The 24,025-nt window shown below is 40.5% G+C and overlaps 1 protein-coding gene across 2 annotated transcripts in view; it reads right to left on the minus strand.

The window, feature by feature from the left end:
• The window catches only part of nos1 (nitric oxide synthase 1 (neuronal)), a 39,401-nt gene extending 15,606 nt beyond the window's left edge, over positions 1-23,795 (minus strand). The window contains exons 1-16 of one of the 2 annotated variants that reach the window (XM_039804235.1): positions 23,640-23,795; positions 20,028-20,808; positions 17,263-17,359; positions 13,635-13,772; positions 9,508-9,653; positions 8,121-8,283; positions 7,743-7,834; positions 5,337-5,478; positions 5,092-5,231; positions 3,861-4,035; positions 3,381-3,482; positions 2,972-3,166; positions 2,005-2,090; positions 1,266-1,410; positions 232-336; positions 87-145 (exon numbers count right to left, since the gene is read on the minus strand). In XM_039804235.1, coding sequence (XP_039660169.1) covers positions 87-145; positions 232-336; positions 1,266-1,410; positions 2,005-2,090; positions 2,972-3,166; positions 3,381-3,482; positions 3,861-4,035; positions 5,092-5,231; positions 5,337-5,478; positions 7,743-7,834; positions 8,121-8,283; positions 9,508-9,653; positions 13,635-13,772; positions 17,263-17,359; positions 20,028-20,749 — 2,507 coding nt within the window. In that variant the 5' untranslated portion in view covers positions 20,750-20,808; positions 23,640-23,795. Of the gene's footprint in view, positions 1-86; positions 146-231; positions 337-1,265; positions 1,411-2,004; positions 2,091-2,971; positions 3,167-3,380; positions 3,483-3,860; positions 4,036-5,091; positions 5,232-5,336; positions 5,479-7,742; positions 7,835-8,120; positions 8,284-9,507; positions 9,654-13,634; positions 13,773-17,262; positions 17,360-20,027; positions 20,809-23,639 lie in introns of those variants that run through there. The other variant, XM_039804236.1, reaches the window with a different exon arrangement.
• Between the last annotated feature and the right edge of the window lie 230 nt (positions 23,796-24,025).

The following is a 24,025-nucleotide window of genomic DNA, read 5'->3' on the forward strand; positions in this document are numbered from 1 at the left end:
GCAAGGATATTAAAAAAACTCAAGAAAAAAGATGATAACTGACATGCACAAATACAAAGACAGGCAGGTTGATGGATTAAACTCACTTTCTATCCTCTGTGTTGGATGTTGGGTGGCGCATCTCCATTAAGGCAGCTCCAAATTTCTAAAGTAACCAAAGAAGGGCTGTTAGTAATCTGTGCATCTGTCCCACGCTTAATTAACTGCAGTTTGTTGATATACTGTACATACCTCTCCATTTTCAGGTGGATCACCATTGCCGAATGTGCTGGTCACCACTAACACCAGCGTCTCATGCTCCAGGTCCACCACATCATATTCATCCATTGACATGACCTGCAAGGATCACAAAAAAGAACATCATGCAGAGTGAATCTTAGCCTCCTCTTACATGGTGTAGTCTTAATCCTGCTCTCAGAGACACACACTCCACACGACAGATGACTTGAGCGTGTAAATTAAGGCTGAACACACAGCCGTTGGCAGAGGAGGAGGTTGTAATGACCAGTCTGTCCTCGCTTCTAACGAGATGATAATATGCTGCTGCCACACAATGAGCATCCATGATGCATACCACTCAACGGGAATGCCTTTGTCTGCCACGGGACTCACTTGTGTGTCTCTCTCTCTCTCTCTCTCTCTCTCACACACACACACACACATACACACACACACACACACACACACACACACACACACACAGGAAACGGGCTTTAGCCCCAAGACAATGTAGATTTGCCCCGGGCGCTTGCATCTGCCCTGCGATCCATCTACAGACATCCACTCTCAGTGACACATCTACACACTTGCATGCACAAATCTCTTCTTGTATGATTGATCACAAAGGGAAATAAGAAATGACCTGGAGGAAGAGCATGCAGTGTATGATTGAGCAGCACGTTTAGCATTTTTTTCTATCTCTATTTTTCTAAACAGATTTGCACAGCCAGGGGTGCTTCAGGATCTTGTCTTAAACTACAGCACTGCTCAACGCTTCGGTGGTTAAATCTTGCCTCCGACCCGCGGCACTTTACTGCATGAGAGAAGAAGAAAAATGTGACAAAAGACACATTTTCTTCGTCTTCTACCCTCTCATCGCCTGTACTCAGCTGGCATCTGCTTGGCTTCGTCAGCCACCGAGCGAGAGAGGGGGAGGTCTAGGAATGATGTCTTTGAATTCCTGCTTTTTTTCCAATTAGACGTCGGCACAATGACCCTCGTGTCCAACTTTCAGATAAGATGATGCAAGGTAGGAGCAAGCGTACCTTTGCGTCAAAAGCGTGCTTGAAGATTTCACAGAGAGTTTTGGCATAATCTTGCGATTTGCCTGTCTCTGTGGCAAACAGTATGGTGGCTTTCACTCTCTTGGCCATGGCCTGACCCATGAGCTTGGCTGAAAACTTCACAGCCCTGCAGAGGCAAAAAAGGGGGACAGTGAGAATGAGATGCACAGAAAAACACAGGACAACAAATTAAAATCAACTAAAGACCATTGATTTGAGCGAACAGTTTGCCACATTTAATCCTCAGCCATGATCAGAAGATTCCTTCATGTTGATAAGTCTGATAAAACATTTGTTATAAAGGGTAGTGTGGTTCACTTCAGTGTATGTCGAGGTAGGGGATGGATGACAATTGTGATTACCTAGCTTATCATCTCCTCGAGGCAACATTATTAATAGCAGAACATGAGCGTGCACAAGTGCGTGCATTCACAGACAAAATACTGACAAAACTTTGATTACTCCCTGAGGGGTTGATTGAATAAATTTCACCGCTGAGTACACCAGCTTCCTTTCCATGTGTGTAGCTTTTGTCAGGAAAGTGATTATTAGTTTGGCCCTAGATTACACATCCGACAGTAAATTAGCTGTGGCGTTTCAGGGTACAAATTTAACCTTGACTCTATAAATGCAGGAAGAAGATGAGAAGACAAGCAAATCACAAATTTAACAAAACTAAGCACTGTTTTCTTCTAATATTTCTGTGTGACAACACACTCACTTGGCAAGCTTCTTGAAACCGATGGCCCTTTTCTTTGTGGGCGTCCCATTGATTCCTTTCCACACATGGGTATTCCAGGGATCAGGCTTTTGCATATGGGACAAGAAATTGAAGTTCAGCGGTTGTCTTTGTATAAGGTAAAAATCAATTTTGAGATACTGAGACATCATCTGTGGTATTCAGTGTATTCAGTTTTGAGGAGTGACTTGGTAGAGATCATTTGCTGTACACACTTTCCTTTTTAACATGCCTGGTCTACTTGTACTACCCGGTAATGATTTCCAACTTTAATTTACCTTAACGACTTCCTTTAAATAGATAATCAGTCAACCAGTTTGCAGTAGAAGTATATATAATAATGGGGGTGCCAATAACACATGCCATGAAATGTGTTGTGGTCTATTAAAGCTAATGTCAGTGCAGAAGTTATTTGCCTGTTTTATGGTGAATTCAACCTGTGGGAAAAGCTGAAGCTACAAAGCACTGTAAGCACTTAATGATTTCTTTATACCCAGTGGTGGAAGAAGTATTTACACCCTTTACTTAAGTGAAAGTACTAATACCACACTGTAAAAATACTCTGTTGCAAGTAAAAGTCCTGCATTGAAAATATTGCTTAAGTAAAAGTATGTTAAGTATTATCAGGAAAATTTACTTAAAGTAGTAAAAGTACTCAATGCAGAAACTTCCTCACATTTTAGAAACTGGAAATGATCTGAACAGTTCTGTGTTTAATGGTCTAATCATGTCAGTTGGACTTGTAGGCCGTTATATAGTTGGGTAGTTTAATTTATAATAAAACATTGTATTTATATAATCAGATTAATGAGGTGGAGTAGAAAGTACAATATTTCTCTCTGAAATGTAGCGGAGTAGAAGTAGAAAGCGGCCTCACATTTTTCTTAAGTACAGTACTGGAGGAAATTTACTTTGTTACATCCCACCACTAGTTATATCTCCTTCTCACCTGGTACTCAAAGGAAGGGGTGAGGCGGTAATTGAGCATTTCTTGGTGGAAAACCGGTGTGATACTCCCGGACATGGGAGGCACAATCCACACCCAGTCTCCAGGACAGCCACCTCGTACCCGATACTCATTCTCCATGTGCTTCATGAAGGACTCTGTGGCTGAGTGATGGTCTACTATGGTCACTTTGCATGACTAACAATAGAGGACACAAACAAGGAATTCATTTACACACAATATAAATATATATATATATATATATATATATATATATATATATATATATATATATATATATATATATATATATATATATATATATATATATATATTTTTTTTTTTTTTTCAAACAATTACATTGCATATTACAGTTTTCTTTTAAAACAGCAACACAAAAAGATGTACCAACCTGGAAGCTGTAGAGAACTGCAATGTTGATCTCCACCAGTGCCTTGTCTTTCCAAAGGGAGGAAGTCTTCCTGGTGTCTAAGGCCATCCTGTTAGCAACCTCCTACAATATATAGAAAGTAACCTGAATATGACAGTGCTGATATGAAAGTAACGGTACTGGTGGGCAACTTAGAAATCTAATCATGTGTGACGTTCAAGTATGTTTCATGCTTTCCATCAGGTGGCTAAAAAAATAATAATAATTAATTTCATGTTCTTCAACATCTGTGACATCTGTGTATCATTAAAGTGATAACGTCTTTCAGTCTTTATACTTTTTTGTGTGCTTTGGTGGCTACATTTAAGAGTCACAAGCAAACCCCTCGTCATCAACAATTGCAAGCACAATTTATTATACTTTTTTTTTTTTTTTCTGATTCTTTACCCCCCCACCCCCTTCCAATGGAGCATGACTTTGTATTTTGGTACAACACACTACCTCCAGAAGGTTGAAACGTGAGCTGTCACAGAAGTCCCTCACGCCAATCTCTGTGCCCATGTACCAGCCACTGAAGGGGCAGCCAGTGAACTCCAGACCACCGATCTCCAGCAGCATGTTGGAGACCGCCGGGAGGCCATACCACTTTAGGTCCAGGTCCTTGAACCACTCGTACCTGGGCAGAGCAAAAAGGGGAATGAAGGGTGGGAACTGCAGCTATTTCACTATGCTCCCTACTGCAGTCAGATAAATGTCCAACATTTGCAATATTGACAGTCATTAACTATAATAATTTGTGGCTGTCTTTATGAGGACATATATTTATTTCCCTAGACACATATCACAAAAAAGTGCAGCCAAAACCAACATTAACACAAAGAAACCACTTTGACAGCTTTTCAGTGCTGGACAGAGCAGGCAGGACCTCAATCTACCTCCCACCACTCACCCCTTGCACCCTCTAGGGGGATTAATAACATCGCTTTCAGTGTATTATTTGCTGAGATGGATCTAATCTCCTGTAATGATGAGGTACTGTTGCGGCCTGTGCCAAGATGCTGTGAGGGCCAGTTGATGCAGGGTATGGAGCAAGAGGTGCCAATTTTGGGGGAAACCTGGCAGGGAGATCAGCGTGTCAAGGGATTCTGAAATGCTCTCTGTAGTGTGTAGAGATGTAGTGATAGCTCTTTGTGCATATGTACGTGTAAAAACAAGTGTAGCTGCAATACCCCATTATTTACTATAATTATGGGTATTAGAGACATCAGCTTAATGCTTTTGATCTCAAGGGCATGATGGCGTTCGTACAGTATCAACCAATGTGAGAAAGGCTTTTTAAAAGGTAAAAGAAACACATACGAATACAAAACAGGAAGAAGCTTGAGACCTCACTAAAAAGCCCCATGGTTACCACAAAAGCTGGCATAGCAACAGATAACGCATGGCTTGCTGTGCTTCCAACATTCAGCACAGTTGGAATGTGACAATGACCCAATCAGACTTCTTAGCTTAAAAGTACCCCATTGTTTAAGAAGTGTTGTTAAGAGATGTGTGAGTGGGTGGATTTTTGTGTGTGTGTGTGTGTGTGTGTGTGTGTGTGTGTGTGTGTGTGTGTGTGTGTGTGTGTGTGTGTGTGTGTGTGTGTGTGTGTGTGTGTGTGTAGACCTCTCTGTTCTTGTTTTGCTAGATTCTGTATATTTCATGCATGCTTAAGAGGGAAGACATAACTCACTTTGGGTGTGTGATTGGCACCTCCAGGATGAGGTCTTCAGGAATTTCAAACAGCTCAGGGTCATTTCCATTGGCTTGCAGCAGGAGGGGCAGAACATCAAAACGACCCTTCGGAGCTTTCCATCCCAGCTGCATGCAGATCTGGTGACAAAAAGCAACACGTGAGCCGCATATGGGACATTTCCTTCAAAGTGAGTATATGCATCTTCACCACAATGACTTCAATATACAGCTCATCTTGTGTACCTCTGTAAATTCCACATTAGCAGGGTCTCCGTGGATCTGTCCATCAGGCTGCTTGTAGCCAGCATAACGAATCAGCTGACAGTTCCACACACGAAAGTCATGTTTGCCATCTATCCTCTGAGGAAATATGGTGATAGCCGACCTGCAAAAAACAAAAATAAAATAAGATAACCAAAAAAAGCATGTCAATAATGTGTAATGTAGATACTTACAACATTAACATATCTCCTAGATTTAGTTATAATCTCATATTTTGAAATAAACATTTATAATAATATGACTAGATACCTGAAGTGTGCCACAGCAATATCTTAGATCAATAGCATGGGATATCTGTTTCAACATTAGCATTAAATGGTGTGTATAATTATTTAAGTACATTAATCAACAAGATTGCTAACAGACAGTTGGCATTAATCCACCCAAATGTGTTTTCAATTATGCTATGTCAGAGGACTCATAGCAAGGTCAAAGCTTAGCTACCTTTTGTCTCCCAGTGGTGTTTTAATGCCATGACCGGGTAAAAGTGTTAATACTACTAAGCTGGTTGTAAGTCACTGAGGAGGGAGAACAGCTGGTGTAAATCTGGGCCAGTTGCACTAGCAGTCTACATGTGGTAGAAAGAGTCTCTCAGTCTAGCTTCCAAAAACAGCTGTAATTGGTAAAACAGTTGGTGCGATCAGACTTTATATGCAAATGACAAGTTTCATTTTAATTTGTCCTCTTGTGGTCAAAATATAATTTAGTAACTGTCGGTTGGTGTGACGGCTGCACCTGCTGCCACACAAGTAATTTAGATCTACCCGTGCTGAGGGTGCTGCTGCCTTTTATATACTGTCTATGGCTGCTGCTGGAGGGACATCTTGGCAGGCCGGAGCAAAAGATGCGCCCCCCTAAAGCAAAGCTTTAATCAGAATGTACCAAGTGCCTGTCACATCATGTGGGTATTGGGATCTGTAGTTTAGAGATATTCCTTTCTTTCTTTAGACTAGCTTTATTAGTTTGTTGGAGCTTTTTGGATAACTGCTAAAATATGTATACTTTAGTCTAATTGAGCTGTTTTGTTTTATTAGTAGTTTAGTTGGTAGTGTTTTTATTTGCAGTACCTCTTTCACAAATAGACATTTGTCATCATCAGCCAGTATATATGTGTATATTTGTTCACCTTTGCATAGCATAGCCTAAGATAACTTCTTATGCTACCATAAATGTTTATGGAACTTTGTTAAATATTTTGTAAATTGTTTGGTTCATTTTTGGGTACATAAAACCATCTTTTTGGAAATCCTCCTGTGACTCCTTATGTCTGTCAGCTGGGTCTGCAGACTTGATGGCTTATTAAAAAGAAATTATAAACCCATGCACACTTATTATTGCTTAAAAACATTTGTAACTGCATTATTATAAAATAGTAAGGATATACACCAGCCAATGGAATTTGTCACAACTTGGAAACCAAACATTTGTCCTTATCACTAATGACTTATGGATCACTCTAACTATAAAAGGCTTAGTAAATAATTGATTCTTTAAAACGTATAAACCTTTCAAAGGTGCCTGAAGAGAAGGTTGTAGAGATTCTATCATCAGCCTATTTTAAAGGTGAAATCTAATAACATTTTTACATTACAGAATTTTTTTACCATGGAATCCCCCACATAAATAACTGACTCATCTGTTCTTGTTTTTTTAAGTCATTTTAAGACCCTTCCTTTTAGTATATTTATATTTTGAAATATTGGCAGGTGGTTTTGAATAAGAAAAATGATTCCAAAAGTATTGCAACATGTTGCAATAGCACTATATGATTATTTATGTGTCTATTTATATAAAAGCGAGCCAGCCTGAAAGAGGATGTCATGCTGGCTCTCTCTTATCAACATGTGTAGCTGAGCTGTCCTTGCAAAAGCCAGGCTAAGTGTAATAATGAGTCAGAAGCTATCCATCATCCAAGAAGTAAATATAAGGTGTCACATGTGATTAGGACTTGGCAGAAAGTGAGTGAGCGCTGAGCAGGTCTGACAAATGACTGCTTGTTAGCAAGGTCCGCCGCCTCAGCAACAGGGCAATGAGACACTGATAGATAGACAGGCAGCAGATAGTGTCAGATACAGCATTAGGAGACAGAGCACACGCTGACAGATGGGACAGGGGGTCAAGTCAGGGTCATCAGAGATGGAGACGGGTGATGAGATACATGGAACAACAGATGGAGAGAAGAACAGGGTAGTCGGAGAAAGAAGAGTGGAGTTGAACAAAAGGAAACAACATAAGGAAACAAGACTCAGGTAAATAGTTGGCAGTGTGTGTGTGTGTGTGTGTGTGTGTGTGTGTGTGTGTGTGTGTGTGTGTGTGTGTGTGTGTGTGTGTGTGTGTGTGTGTGTGTGTGTGTGTGTGTGTTTTTACCTCAGGTTGCCTTTGTTGGTAGCATACTTGATGTGGTTACAGATGTAGTTGTACATTCCATGAGCTGTTGTGCAGTCTCTAGCATCAAAAACCTGGAGAGCAAATGTAAAATTGAAACCTCAGAACCAGGTTTATACACAGTTAAAAACACAAATATTATAAATACAGTATGTAAGCTGATCTGTGACAAACAAATGACTGAACCAAAACTCTTATACTATGTCTCTGAGCATCTTGGATATTATGCAAAAGTAGAAATGTTTGTAGAAATGCAGAATCCATCTTGATTACTATCCACGTAACTTGTCAAAAACAGCATGTAAAGGGTGCAAAGCATTAACAGCCCCATGCTATGATTTTAGGCATACTGTATATTACCTGTAGTTTGGACCACTGGATCCTCCCTACGCATCGGGCAGCATTCCTCCAGGCGTGCTTGGCTCCATAAATCAGTTCAGTGTCTTTCAGCTGGTAAGTTCCTGACGCTTCAATCTCCTTGGTCACCTCCTCCAGCCTGTCCACATGCGCCTTAGAGCCATACCTGTAGGCAGGACAGGTCCACAGGCACAATAGAATAAGAGAACATGTAGACTACAAAACACCCCAACAGGTAGGGCTACTGATTGTGATGTTTTATAAGGATCTCTTGTAGTTAAAATATCTTTCAAAAATGGATTGGCCTCACCAATTTGCCCTCACATCAAAAAATCCACTTGGCAAATAAATAAGCAAATAAAAACACAAATAAACTAAAAAACAAGAAATGCCCATTCGAGGCAGAATTAACTTGTGCCCCTTTTTTACAGCATTAACAGGACAGTTACACCTGGTTTTCCCTCCCCTTTTCAAAATGTGACGCAGTTAACGTTTTCTCAAAGTACATTTTTACTGACCATCTTTTTACTTTTATCTAAGTAAATCTTTACACAGGTAATTTTACTTTTACTTGAGTAAAATGTATTCAAATTAACAGCTCTTTTATTTAAGTAAAATATTCTAGTACTCTTTGCCTACTTATGCTACCGAGGAAGATTTTAGTTACTATGGTGCACCAGACTAACCAGCTAAAGCTAAATAGCAATTTTAGCATCTACTACATGCATATCTGGCTTAAAAAGGAACCACATAGCTTATTTTATAATACCAATAATGCTAATACTTGCTCAATCTTCCTTAGCCTTTTTTATTTCACCGTAGAGCTCAATGTTACCCAGCTCTAAACAGGTTGTTCTTTAGCTCTACCTGTAGAGCTCAGCAGTGACCGCCCACTTATTTAACAGCTCTGGTTCCGGATTCAATTGTTCTATTGACATTTCAAAAACTGCTTATATAAAGAGTTTTACGTCTGGAACCAAGCCAACCAGCTATGAGAGGAATCATCACCATAAAACATTTGATTTGGCGCAAAAAATCAACAACATTTGGACAAAGGCAAAAAAGGCAAAGGTGTAAGACTTCACAGGTTTGCGGGTACGGTAAACACTTCAATGGTAAAAGCGAATTGAACCAATCAGAGATGTCGCTGTTACGCTTAGGATTGTGGGTAGTGTGTAGCATTTATCCAGAAGATCCCGAATAAAACATGTTTTTCTTACAACAAGGTTGATTTCAAACGGACTTCTAGCTTTCACAGCTCAATCTACCTCAGATGGTAGAGACATTATGATTGATAATCAAAATCCTTATGGAGAAAATCAATGAGATTTTTACATCCGGAACCACATTGTTAACTCTCAACTGTGCAGATGTTACAGGCCGCACTTACCTTTTGATGGAGCTGTAGTACTGGTCTAGGAAGTCAGTAGCCAGTGAAAGAAGCTCCTCTTTGGTTCTGACCTCGTCTGGTTTGTGGATCTGCTGGTTGGGCATCATCACTGAGCCGATGCACACATTTTCAGTGCAGATTGGCATCTGAAAAGACATATCGTGAGAGACGAGGGAGGCTTTTTTTGGGATGAATTCCGTTTGTTTGGTTTTCCTCAGTGCCAAAATCAACTGAAGAGCAAGGTAATCATGGCGTATGGTATGACTCTCTGGTAGTGTATCTGCAAATATCCACAACATTTACTTTCTAGCAAAGGATAACAGTAACAGAAGATTCCATGTTGGCTCCCTTGTTGCACGACAAAGATGTGTTAATTAATTTTATTGGAAAAAGAATTCTTCACATTTCAGCGGCGTTCAGGATTCCTGTTCAAGATATATACAGGAGACAGTTTCTGCATCCATTGTTGTGATTGAATGCAAAATGAGAGAGGCATGGCACCCTGTTAATTTACAACAGGCAGAGCTATCATATAACCATCCTTCTCCATTTATTGTAGATTAACCAGCTAAGTCTAAGTGCTTGATATGAAACAGACCTAGGAAATGCTTGAGTTAGTTTACTTTACATTGAATCGAATGAATGAATCAAAAAGAAAAGGCAATTTTCTTAAACTTCTTAGGTTGCAAAACCTGTGTACGAAAGAGCTGTATGGGTTGTATGGGACAAAAGGCTGTCAATACTTTACAAACAAACGCTCAAAGCATTGGACAAAAAGCCATCAAGTTATCATCATTGTAACATTATCCGAAGACATATTCTCATGACCTTTGACAGTTTTGTGTTTCTTGCTGATGTTAGTCTAGTCTATAAGGTAATCAATAATTTGGCCGCTTCTCCATTAAATGAGTTTGTGTCACTGCTTTCAAGCACTGGGAGGAGAACTAGGCCGACCGACAGAGGTGACTGTGCAGTACAGCACACATCTACGTAGTTGGGCAGATCAGTCTTCTCTGTTGGCGCCACAAATTATTGGGACTCAGTACCAAGCGAGATCAGAGAATGTAACAACTTTGCTGGTTTTAAATTAAAGTTGAAATCATGGCTGAAATCAACCCAATCATGCTCCCATCAATCATAAACCCAAACCGCCAATCTTAATGTAGTGAAGTCCTGTTGTAGTGGTGTCTTAATGTTGTGATTTTATTGTTTGTTCTATAGTCGTGGTGTTTTAATGTTGTGAAATTGTAATGTTGCTGTTGGCTCTATGTTGTGGTTCTTGTTGTTTAAGTAGTGTTTATGTTGTGTTGTTGTAGTGGGCAAGTTTTAATACTGTGAAATTTGATTGTTGTCTTTTACTACTGGGTTAGCATTTTTATACTGCAGTGTTAGATTACCCTTTTGACACAGATTTTATTTTCCATTTTCCGCTGAAAGGTTTTCAAATTCCATCATATGTTCCTCTTGATTCAGACAAAAAGTCGATTTTTTTTATGAGTTCCGGAATCTGAATGCAAACATTCAAGGGATCATAACTATTTTACTATTTATTTAATTACATCGCCCACACATGGCTGGCACGCATGTTAATGAATGAGTAAGTCAGTGAGTCATGGATTGGTATCCTTCTATTAAGTTGAGACAGGAGGAAAGACAAGAAAAATAAAAAAAACAAGAAAACCGACAGATGCAGAGAGGAAATTGCTCATAGCTGAGAGCAACCTTGTGTGGTCAGTTTAATATGATTAGAGTTGAAGTCAGCTGTCACTTTGGTTTGCCTAAATGCCTTCACCAGTTTAAAGAGAGAAATCGAATGAGTGAGCAAGAGCAGACAACATGAACGATAGCAAGCAGTCGAAGAGGAAATTTGACACTGACCCCAACGCTGCTAAAATTGGCTTGTTACGCCAAACCACACACTTGCACTGTCCAAACACTCAGACGTGTACCGGCAGTCTGTCCAAAATAAACTTCCCTCCATGTCCCTTCCAACAAATCCAACCCTCGCCCGACAAAAACAGAAAGAGAAAAAAAAAAAAATCTCTTGACCAAGGCAGCAAACACACCATCACAGCCAGTCAAAACAAAGAAAAAAATAAGAATAAAAATGAGTAAGAATATGTAAATGTGTTCATGAAAAACAACAACATTAATAGGATAATTCCAAAGAAAAAAGGATACAAACAAAAGAACATTGACAAGAAGAGAGAACACCAAAGTGGAGACAGAAAACAGTAAGAGGTGACGGATTAAAAGGAAATGAATGGATGAGTAGAGCAGGGAGTGTTAAAAATAAGACAAAAGGAATCACTTGTGCTTCAGCACGTCCGCTCATCATACCGCTCCGGGCATTCATGCCAGCCAGCTGTCCTTTTCGAAAAAGACGGATCATTCTCGAATACAGCAGCGTCTGTGATGTATAATAAATCTGAAGATGCTATTACAGGCTATTCATTGGGATGCACACCCTGTGTCCGATAAGTCACCGAAGCAATTAGGATGCCATTTGCTGTTTACGAATGGCTGCTGTGTTTTGGGAGGTGAATGCTTAAAAAGCGGGGTTCACCTTGTGCTTGGTAAAATGGCTTACTAAGTAGAGGGAGAAACTTTGGCTGCATAATAAAATGGGGAAAGAATTATGGACAGAGTGGTTGGTGGCCACAACATCATGGCCACCAACACAACTCAGCAAATATTGTTCTTGCTCAGGCTTTAACTTCTGGATATTCTGCAGCGTTGCCACAACGGACTGAATGGCTTCACTCGCATCTTTCTAGCGCACGTCCTCAATGTCATTGCTCTCAAACACTCCCTCTGTTCGCACACACAAGTGCACACACAAGCAGAAAATTCTGTGTTGGTAAGTCTGAATAAGGCTAAATACCAATATAATTTAGGTGATGTTCATCGGTGCCACCGTGCCTTTAAGATGACAATTAATGCCACAGATATATATCTGTCACCTTTGCTGATCTGAAAGCTGTGACTTTATACAACGGCTGAAACACAGGGCTTCTGCCTGTCATACATTTGTCTTTTTAGTATTGGAAGTCATGTTAACCTGTGATTTATGTCTCATGTTCACTTCTTTTTGCACGTGTATTTGACAAATCAGATTATGTCTCGCTCATTCAAATACAGGAACGTCTAAATCGTTTACTCTACAAGCAATATGCAAACAATGTCTTTGTGCAATTGTGCTTATGGAACAGACCATTAGAAATACAAAATCCAAAATAGTTGCAACATCTTTCAATTTAAAGCACAAAATGTACCATAAAATTGAATGAACTAAAGTTAAAATTTTGATAAATGATAATCGATAAACTGTGGCAATTTTGAACACTGAACATGTTTGGCTTTTGGACTATTGGTTGAACAAAACAAGCAATTTGAAGATGTGACGTTGGGCTTTAGAAAGTGATAACTTATACATAACTTATTTACTCCAGCATCCTTTGCACTATGTTCCATAATTAAAATAATAATTTATCATAAAAATAGTTTACTCCTGCACACTTTGCACTCTGCATTGCACTACTGTCTCAACCTGTCTATATTGATTCTGTTTATAGTGTGTATATATTGTTTGTTTTTGTTGTTTGTTTTTCTATGAGTAAGCACATTGTGAGCAATGTATAATCCAAAGCAAAATTCCTCCTATGTGTCCTCATACCTGGCAAATAAAGCTGATTCTGATTCTAAAGCTGATTCTGAGAAAGAGATTTTTTACTTTTTTATTTTTCTGACATTTTATAAACAGATCAAGAAAATAATAAGCAGATGAATCAATAAGAAAAATAATCAGTAGTTGCACTCCTACAGTCAACACACAAACAGCAAAGGTAGGCTCAACTGAATTTTAAATAAAAGTTGTTTTTGCAGGGCTACTGTATTGCATTTCTATTTTTCTGGTCCCTTGCTGACAGTTTCCTTTTTAGCGAAAAGTATCAGGGCATGGAGAAACAATAGCACCTCACAGCCTTCATAAGATTTACCATTGGCATGGGCATCCTGGCTTTTATAGGATGACATGAATCACAACATCAAAATCCCTCTCATTCTCCAGGATGGTTGCCTCATGGACAATGTAAACCATTAATTAAACTGATTTCCATATGGCTTACCTTGCTGGAGCTCTGGTGGAGTGTGTCGTTATAGATAGTGCCAGTCTCCCAGTTCTTGATCTTGATGAAGCGGGGGCATTTGGAGGGGCTGCCGTTCTGCAGCGACTTAGTGGGTGAGGTCCTGCCCTGGGCCGGGGGCTGTAATAAGCACACAGACAATTACACATGAGTCATTACTTCATGCCTTTTTTACTGTGACTGGCTAATAGGTTCTGACTTCTTAGACACCTTTTGTGCAAGCTGGATAAGTTGTTTATGACTGGGAGACATACTGTGGTAAGCTGAAAAGAGACACAGCCCTTTTATTGTCAGGAAAGTAGATTTGAGTACCACAAATGGACATGCATTGGCAAGTTTAAGATATGAACACGAGTAATATCTGGAGACCATTGGGAAGCTTTGTCTATGGACTATTTCTTCTCAAGGAAAACCAATAGACATAAAGTCAAGTCAACATTTAACAGCAGGTTCATGGCAAGCTAACTCTTAGCTCACTGGGTTTTCTAATCCTTTAGCTATTGACTTATGAATGCCTGCAATTTAACCCCAAAGCGTTCCTAGAAAAAGGCACAGAGTGATTGCCAGAGTTCAGAGAAATTAATCCCACACTTTGGAAGCTCTTTCATTATCTCCCAAGGCATTGTTAATTGCACAGTGGAGCATCTCCTGAACAACAGTGTCACAATCATGCTCGCAGGGGAGATGAATACCAACAGAGTCACGTCAGTTGAGTCTCGTTGTCATTTTGCATCCTCTCAAACAGCAGAGAGGAATGAGCTGGATTGAATTGAATTTGATTTTGCACACACCGAGAGTAAAGAGCTTGGTTTCTGTGCACCAACAGCAGTAACCCCAACTTTGTGGCTCAGATATGACACATTGCTATCACTGAGGTTGTGGACAGGAAGAAAGCTCATTGTACCGTAAAGAGAGCTCTCAGTCAAACAGGCAAAGAAAATCAGACAAGAGAATTAAAGCTTGTTGACAGAAAAAGCAGAGCAGTTGTCTATTTGAATGTGAATGTTAGACTTTTACCTCTCTGACCGGAAACTATAGCTCTGGCATTTACATTTAAGTCACTTTTCTATAATGCCACATGCCGGTTTCAGAGAAGCCTGTTTATATGAACAACCTGTAAATGTCAGTTTACTTTTTCCTTTATTTATTCATGTGCACTGATGTAAGTTTTAAATGTCAGAGTCACTGTGAAGGACAAACATCTTTTTTTGCCCCTGAAAAAATTTACTTGAGAGCGAGGTAAGCCATTTAATGAGCACTAAGTAAATGTTCAAAATCACTCCCTTGTTTTCACTACATAATAATAACCACTCAATGATAATAGACATTCAATAGTTTACTGAGTAATCAGCAGTAAATAGAGCAGAAGTCTATAGAAGGCTATAAGGAATGGATTAAACTGTGTGTTTATTTGCTCTTGCGTAAATTACCATTGTTAGCATGTTCAGCTAGCTAGCTTACGTACAGTAGTAACCGAGCATTACTTCCAAAGCCAAGGAGCACATTGTTACTGTCAACATTAGTTTGTTGGGGTACAGGTAATGTAAAAATAAAAAATAAATAAAAAAAAACACCTATGGCTAGAACATCCACTTCAGAGTATTCCCCAAAAGAAAGTCAGTCCTGGATGCTGACATTAAGAGTTTAGGCAGAAGTCAGCAGCTAGCTCTGTCCTGGTCTTTATTGAATTTTGGGAAGTTTAAACTAATAGCTGGACACTGCATTATCAAACAACCGGACTAACAACATGGAGCTAATGTTAGCTTAATTTGCTGTCATGTTGCCAAAAACATGTAACGTGCGAAAACGGAAAGCTTACAGGCATAGCAACATCAGCGTGGCTTTGAAATTACAAGATACAACACTGGCTAAAAACGTTTCTTAAATTAATACAGAAATGTCTATGACTGTTAGTAGGCTATATATTAGTAGGGGCAACATTGAAAAGACAACAATTATTTTTCTGTAATATTTCGCTAATGCACAAAGTAAGTCCAGCCTGTTATAATGGCAAAGTCATCTCCCCATGTAGTCCACATTACTAAGGGAAGTTGCTGGACCACACATACACGTGTAAATCATGAGTCAATCACCAGGCCTCAATGTCAAGAATAAGATGTAGATGTAACAGAAGGGAGCTTCCATGGAGCTAGAAATGAGGATAATTAAAGCTAATCTGATGAAGATAATTTCATAACGGGGCGTAATGACCAAAGTCTTTCTGGTAAATGCAGTTATGCAGTAAAAGTTCCTCATTCAGCCATCAATTAAAACTATTGATGGGAAATGGAGATGACAAGAGCAAGACAGGGTAGATGGGAAAAGAGAAAAAGAAGCAAGTGATCCTGACATCCACAGAAATGGAAAGAGATGCAAGTTACTTGACGATGTACATTTATGGTTTCACAACTGGCACCTTATTCAGCGGTGATTAAGCCATTGCATGTAAAAATTAAACTCGGAGGCACAGAGGCATGTTCTCCGTTTCAATGGATCATCAAAAGGTGATGTCTCATTAGCCGGTGGAATTTGACAGAACATACATTCTACCACCTTTTTCTTTGCAACAGGTTTATGAAACATTAAATTATGCAGGAGCAGAGCCTCAAGCCGTAAGGCAAATAGACAAGAAAACTAATATGCAGGCCATCGACATGTCACTTGCAATCCATGTATCTAATCATAGAAATGTTGAACATTTTGACATACATTTTCTGAAACTACTAAGTGTCTGACTTGAGTCGAATCAAACACTTAACGATGAGCCATCAAAGTTTGCTTCAGTGTCTAGCAAAATGCCTGCAGGGGGAATTCTTGCTGAATGAGTCAGTACACATGCAACACACACACACACACACACACACACACACACACACACACACACGAAAGAGATCTGGCTTCTTATGACATAATCCATACATATCCTCTCAAACCGCCGGCAAGAATGCATCACCCACATTTCCCCCTCTCTTCCCTCACACAAATATTCTCACAAGTATGCACATAAACACTCTTCTCTGCAGGTCTGAGTGGCTGGATCATTTCTACATTTGATAGAGAGAGATGGATCAGCAGCTGCACATATTCATTAGGCCTCCTAGAATGATTTCGCCCCATCCGGTCCTATTGATGGGAGCTTGAGCAACGTCACAAGTGGGTGGATAACGCGGACCATGTGGAGATTACGACACTATCCCTGTCACAGACACTCAGACCTGTGACCAGACCCTTCTGTGTGGAAGGCATAAGCTGGATTTAATGCTGCAACAGCTTTCCCCCCGGAAGACTCTAATGCCTAGGTGATGGGATCTTAAGCAAAGGCTTTACTACTATGTGCAAAGAAGCAACACAGATGTGCGTGCTCAGTTTCTGAAAGCATGGAAAGTGCCAGTAGCGTGGATTATTGTACACAGCTAAAAAGCCAGAGAGGCAAAGACAGCCATGTATTATACAGCTGCAGAGATTCACTTAGCAGGCCTGCTCATGAACACTTGAAAACACATGCACAAACAGACACAAGGATATTCAAGTTATTGATCTAAGAGAGTAGAGTTGCACTAACTTAGGCTTACACATTCATTTCAAGGGTTGAACATTTGCTTAATTTTACCTTGTCAGTGTTGTGGAGCACCACCGGCATGTTTTCCAGCATTCTGTCGTTATCTGACGCCAGCTGAGGAGACGTGCCATTTCCCACGCCAAGGTCCCTAGAGGTCATACATAATTTTCTGTCAGGTGTGTGCTCACAGCTGGTGCAACACACACACACACACACACACACACACACACACACACACACACACACACACACACACACTTAATAAACCATGGATAGATCAGGAATCCCTGCACGATTTCTTAAGGATCAGTACACCAACATAGGTGTTTTCTCTGTTCAGGCCTTCCTACGATGTGTAGATAGAGCTTGGCAGGCATCTCTCAGGCTCTCCTGTGTTTATTTGTTTGCGCCTGTTGCGGTGCTGCAGTGGGACAACTTACTCCTCCTACATATTGGTCAGCCTCAGCAATCTCTCACCATAGCTCTGCCCCCAACTTAATTCTAAAAAGAAGTGGGTGTAAGCCACAAGAACTACAAGAAAACCCTGTGAGTGACAAGTGGGAGACAGGGACTTTAAAGTTAATTACACAATGTGTATTTATATTGCATCTATGATTTCAATCTGGCCACACTTTGATTGTTTAGTTTCTCTGGGAATAAATGAAAAAAAAAAAAAAAAGACGTTACATCGGCACTTTCTCTTTTCACTACATGTTCCTTTTTCATCCAGGAAATTAAAACTACATTTAGGTTTCTCGTCATTAGCTAACTTGTTTGGCTTTATCTCTGCATTTAGACTGGTGAGAACAGGCTACGCCTTATTTGGCCATTTTAACAGATATATGGCTGCACAATCAAATCAAGATGACTGACCAGATTTCTTGTCTTTCTCTGAACATAAGAATACACTCCACTACACAAACAGATCACCCCAAAAATAAAAAGCACATGATATTAACAGTGAAAGATCACACTCTGAGCTGTAACTATATGATCCTAAGAGACTAAAGGAGAAGGGGAGATCACTGTGCTGCTGCGTCATACCACACGAGACATGTATAAAGACGGCAAACTTATTGGTGTGTGATTTCTCGTTTGCGTTCCTCCAATCATAAACTCCCACACACATATCGCCATCTACTGTCTTTTGCACTCCCTACCCATCTTCCTCATGAGCATGTGTCCCTCCTCCCTTTCACACTTCCTGTCACACTGAATTTCTTTATTGTTGAAATTTGCATGAGCATTTTCATCCCCACAATTCAGAGGTGGAGTTCAGACATGCAGAAACAGCGAGAGAAGTCGCATGTGTCATTTGTTATTATATCTGCCGTAGAGCATCAACGGCCTCACGCTGAATTGTGAAATTGTAACCGCTTTTGCTCTGAAAACAAGCTATCAGTAATAATGTGCCATTCAAATCCAGGCAAATAGTCATCAAGAAATAATTTTAGGGATGTTATTTTATAAATTTGCCAGGAAGGAACCATGTATAATTGACTTTCCTTTTCACAATAACCTTTCTCATTTTCTTTTCAGAAAGCCTTCCTTCAAAGCTATAACAGAGGATACAATTACCTTAGCTCCCCCCTGGTGCTGACCAAATGTCAATTAAATTGTTGGCTTAAACCCCATCAAATAAATCCAGCCAGCAAGACTTTAGCGTTCATGCTTTGAGGTTGTTTTTTGCAGTGTGCAAAGTGCATTCATGAAAGAGGGGAGGATGTGCATGGATTGGTCAATAATGACATATTGATTCAAAAGGGGACTGTAGCCTCAATTTCATTTAAATTGGTCGTGGGAGTACAATAGCAGATAACGGAGACGCCAATATCAACATTACACTGTGCAGAACATTAAGACAGAGTCAGGGATGGAATATTGGCTCAGACTGTGAAGCCTTATGAAAACCTGGTCCAGAGTAAACACTTAAAACAAACTAAAAGCAATCTAAGCACAACATTTGACAGGAGACATTGTTGCCAATTTCACACTTCTTAACGACCAGCTTGCTGAAACTGCTGCACCTGACCTTCACAACCAAGGACTGTTTGGAAGAAGTTTCGCTCTTTTGTAAGCTGATAATTGCATAATGACACGTTTAAGACAAGCTTTGTCTTGCAGAATGCTAATTGGGGTCTACTATGTCACATTAATTAGGATTAATGGGAATTTACATCAATACTTATAAAGCAAATACAACTGTCTACCATAGCATATTTATATGAGAACTGTAACATCAAAATTAAGGGATATTGCAATAACATTCTGATACATGGTAATCATTCTCAGGCCAAAAATGCAACTAAATAACCTCAAACCTGGTCCAAGAAAGGAAGTTTCATATAAGATATGAAAATCTGAGATAGGAAAGCTACATTGTTTGTTTAAACAAGTTTAAATGAACCTAATTAAAGCAGTTGCCCCAGTAATTGAAGAACGACAACGGAAATGGTCATGATGAATGTTGTGAGAGATTTCGTCTTAATTGAAGTGTGCTAGAGACCAGCGTGCAGATAGTAATTACTTGGCACTGTACACTGAGTCATATTAGGTAAATAAGAGCTGTCTGTAGCTGCTAATGCAATGCAGCTGGTTTAGGTAGTTTAGGGACTGCACAGGGGCAAAGTGAGTGGGAAGACTTCCGTTCAATCAGTGGACCAGGTGTAGGCTCTTGTGTCAGCCAATAACCACTTTGAAGAGTCCCTGATTCTTATTCTACCAGGGTTCCAACTCCAGCCCGCACTGTGGAGGGAAACAAGCACAAAGACACTTTAACCTAGGGATCAATAAGGTAGTATCACATCACAAATTACCAGGCCACTTGAATCTCGGCATCTCTTCTCCCCGCATTCCTTTGGCCTTCTCCATTGATCTCCTTTTTGCTGTTTTTGATGAGGCGCAGCACTGGTTCGATCTCCTTCAGCAGCTCATTGTTCTCCTCCAACCCGTTGCAGAGGAGAGCTCCGCGGCTCCCATCCCTCATCAGGAGGGGGTCCTGGGCCTGCACGCCTCCCCTCTGCAGGAGGGACTGGGTGATGGACGGAGAGGACAGGTTCTCTATGGCCCTAAGCTGGGGTTCCTTGTTGACCTGCTGCTGCTGCCCAGGGCTGAATGGGCTGAGAGGGGAGCAGTTCTCGTAGGACTTTGAAGGTGGGAACGCGGGACGTGTCACCCTCACTGTGCGTTGGCGGCCATCTCCAGACAGGGTGGTCTCCAGGTGTGTGGTGAAGCCCTCAGGCCCACGGAGGATCAGCACGGCGTGGCTCTCGGGTGACACGTTCTTCAGCGTCTCCAGAGCCCTTTCGTAGGACAGGTCCACCAGGGGCTTGTTGTTGACAGCCAAGACGATGTCGCCCACCTGCACCAGGCCGCACTCCTCTGCTGCGCCACCACGGATAAGGTCAGACACGATGACAGGCGGCTTGGACACCCTCTGTTTCACCAGAAAGCCCAGACCACCAACCTTTCTCTTGAAAAGACGTACTGAGATGATGTTGGGCTGCAGCTGGCACACTGTGGCCTCTGACTCCTGCATGGTGTCTGCTTGCAATTATGTTTGTGTGCTTGCGACTATATCTGTCCCCAGGGATGGTTCTAAAAAAAAAAATTAAAAAAAAGTGACAGAAGGAGGAGGGGAAATAGAAATTCTATTAGTTTTAGAGGAAATTACCAATACTGCGTGATTTGTTTACAGTGTGTTGATTTAACATAAGTCAAATAGGGTATATGAATCATTCAAACAGAGTGTAACATTACAAAGATCATTAAGTGCTGCTGAGCTACCAATGCAAAATGCCATCATGGAGATGAAAAATCTATTATCCAACTGATCAGACTGGCTCGTACCTCTGTGAGCCTCAATATTAGCATCACAGTCACTAAACACACTGTGTTAACCTGTAATGTTTCAAAGGCAAATATTGGCTTAGCTACAGTCCATGAAACTATAAGACTAACAGGTAAACCACATCTGGAAAAGGCTTCTTTAGTGAGCCACTGCAGTGGGTTTTAAAGCAACTAAGTATTTACCCAAATACTGATTACAATTGTGTGGTACTTCTTTCATGGTATTCCATTTTCTGTTCCACTACATTTTAATAATGGAAACCTTGTACTTTTAACCGTGCTATGTTTATTAAGCAGCATTAGTTACAGCAGATTAAGATTTTAAATAGAAGAAAAAAAACAGTATGATGCATTATAGATAAAACAAACCAAACAGTATATAAAGCAGTTAACATGTTAATGCATCAATGATAATGATCTAATATAGCCCAATATTATTCTGCATAGTGAGCCATAATTGCTTGTTTGAGTGCAGGACTTCTACCATAACTGAGTATTTGTACATTGTAGGATTGCTAGGTGAGGTGAAAACAAAGTTTTAGTTTTGCACTATTTTCAGCCGCTTTAAGTTTCACAGAAGTGTCTGGTTGAGAGATAGTAGCGTTATTTAGTTGTTTTTTTTAAGTCGTATTATCTGGCCGTGTGAGCGGCATCGGCTCCCAACAGCTCTGCGTGTGCTACGCAGTCAGTATGCTGTAGGAGTGCAGGCACGCGGAAGGAAACAATTCAGCACCAAGGTCAGCGCTCCGCCTTTACAGCAGCCTCTGAATGCATTTTGTTATTTCTGCTCCTATGCAACAGCTCAGTGACTCTCTTTTAAAAAACTCTTTCCAACAGCCAGAAATCAGAGGGAATATGCCCTTGAATGTGTAATGCAGTTGCGATATAAAACGAACTTCGCCAGAGCCCAAAAAGTGAGGCGCTGATGTTCATTTATAATTGCTACAAGTAACAAAAAATCGTATCGTTCAACCAATTCAACTCCACATCCACTGATAATTTGCATTTCAGTGATATAGCACATGGGGATCAGAGGGATCAGGTCCATATGTCCGTGGCTTTAAGAAAAAAAAGTGACGCACTGACTGAACTGTCCTGGGGCAGAGGAATAACTTAAGTAAGCGGCCCTTTAATCCTCACGCTTGGTAGCTGCACCCTAGGAAGATAAAAAAAATTGCCAATAACGGGTGTGAATATTGATGGAAATGTGCTCTGAATATCAAGATAAAAATATTTCCTTTTTTTGGGAGGGGGGCGGGTGGGAGGGTGCTGCAGTGTCTGGCTTGGATTTCTTCATTATAAAGTTATCTATATTAACTACAACGATTTTAGCTAAAACATGGAAATTTCGCACCTGCTTCAGAGCTAAATTAACGTTTCATCAAGAAAAGTGGACGCATGCAGATTTCACATTAACACGTTATGGTCAGCCTGTTTTCAAGTAGCCTATAACATCATCTACAGGCATTCGGAATATTATTAATTAGCAATCAATTCCTGGTTTGTTTCTCTGGTAACAAACAAGGATTTTCTCTTTTTTTAAAGTCTGAACTAGATTTTAGTTGGCGTATGTGCACAGAGCTTTTAATTTTCATGTAAACACAATCGGTTCATTTTCAAATGCTCCATTGGAGGCAAAAAAATCTGTCGCATATTTCTGAACATAAGATTAACTTCTTGCTCTGCCATAAAGCCACTGCTGAATTATCAAAGTGGGCAACCGTCCATGGGCCAAATGCCCACGCGATCCATTTCCCTATACACGTTTTATGAAATGATCACACATTGACTAGGGGCCAGGTAATATTTTGATTGACTGGTTGTCACATTACAGTCGTGTGCCCCGTAGGATCATCATCACTCAACATGCAACAACAAAACACTAACAGGCCAGGTTTCAAATCTCCACCTCCACAAAAGGCAATAGGCAACATAGGCTAATTAGACAGATAAACCAGGTGGTAGGCTACTACATTTTTGCATTAACTCCCGGACTGTGAAAACAAGAATTTCTTCTGTTGTCAAGAGAAGTCCAAACACAGCATACCGTACAAGCAGCTGCAGAACTGCGTGTTGCCGCTCAGAGAAAAACAGTTACCCATCAAAGAAAACAGAATGTCATTTTTTAAATGTCATTAATAAACTATGTTTAAATGTAACACGCCTTTAGGACTTAACAAGCATGCAAGGAGAAGTCATCAAAATGTATAGTTTGGTTTCATTTTGCACTGCTCTGCTTAATGCAATCGACACAAATGGACAAGATGTTCCGATCGAGCATGCATTTGAGTATTTTCCCAGAGCAACAAGTTCTGTCGACACTTTTTTTTTGGCAAAGAATACAAAGAGCAACACCAACAATAAGGCTGAAAACGTCAACATGTTGTGTGACAAAGAGATTTTTTTTTTTACATAAAATGAATCTCTTAGCCACAGGTTTGCACATTAGTTCAGGAACGCTCCATCCATCCTCAATGATAGCTCTTCACACCAGGGGAATGCGCAGCCTAATTTTCCAAAAAAACAACAACAAAAAGAACAAATAAAGCGAGCTGAGTGATTTCAAATGAACAACTCACCCCTGAGAACTAATTCGCTGTTACAACGACCTGCTGCAGTGAAGTTGGGATCAAACTCTTGCGCTCCCGCGTCTCTTCCTCAGCAATTGCTGCACAGGTCTTTCATCCAAAAAAAAAAAATCTGTCTCCAACTCGCAGCAACGCGCTCTGCCTCTAGAGACGAGGCACGCTTGTGCCTTTCTGCGCACTGGGGCGCCTTATAAATGCAGAGCAACGGGAGACACAGTGACGAGCTAGGAGAGAGCCGTGCGCGTGCATTCAAATGAACTGTGGGTGGGTTTAGTTATGTCGGCTATATCGTCATCACTCAGCATGCAACAGCCGACTCTCCTCACAGTCACACCCTTCACACACACACACCCCACCCCAGGCAAGGATAGGTAAGC

Source organism: Perca fluviatilis, chromosome 6 (assembly GCF_010015445.1).
Source record: "Perca fluviatilis chromosome 6, GENO_Pfluv_1.0, whole genome shotgun sequence".
NCBI classification, from domain to species: Eukaryota; Metazoa; Chordata; class Actinopteri; order Perciformes; family Percidae; genus Perca; species Perca fluviatilis.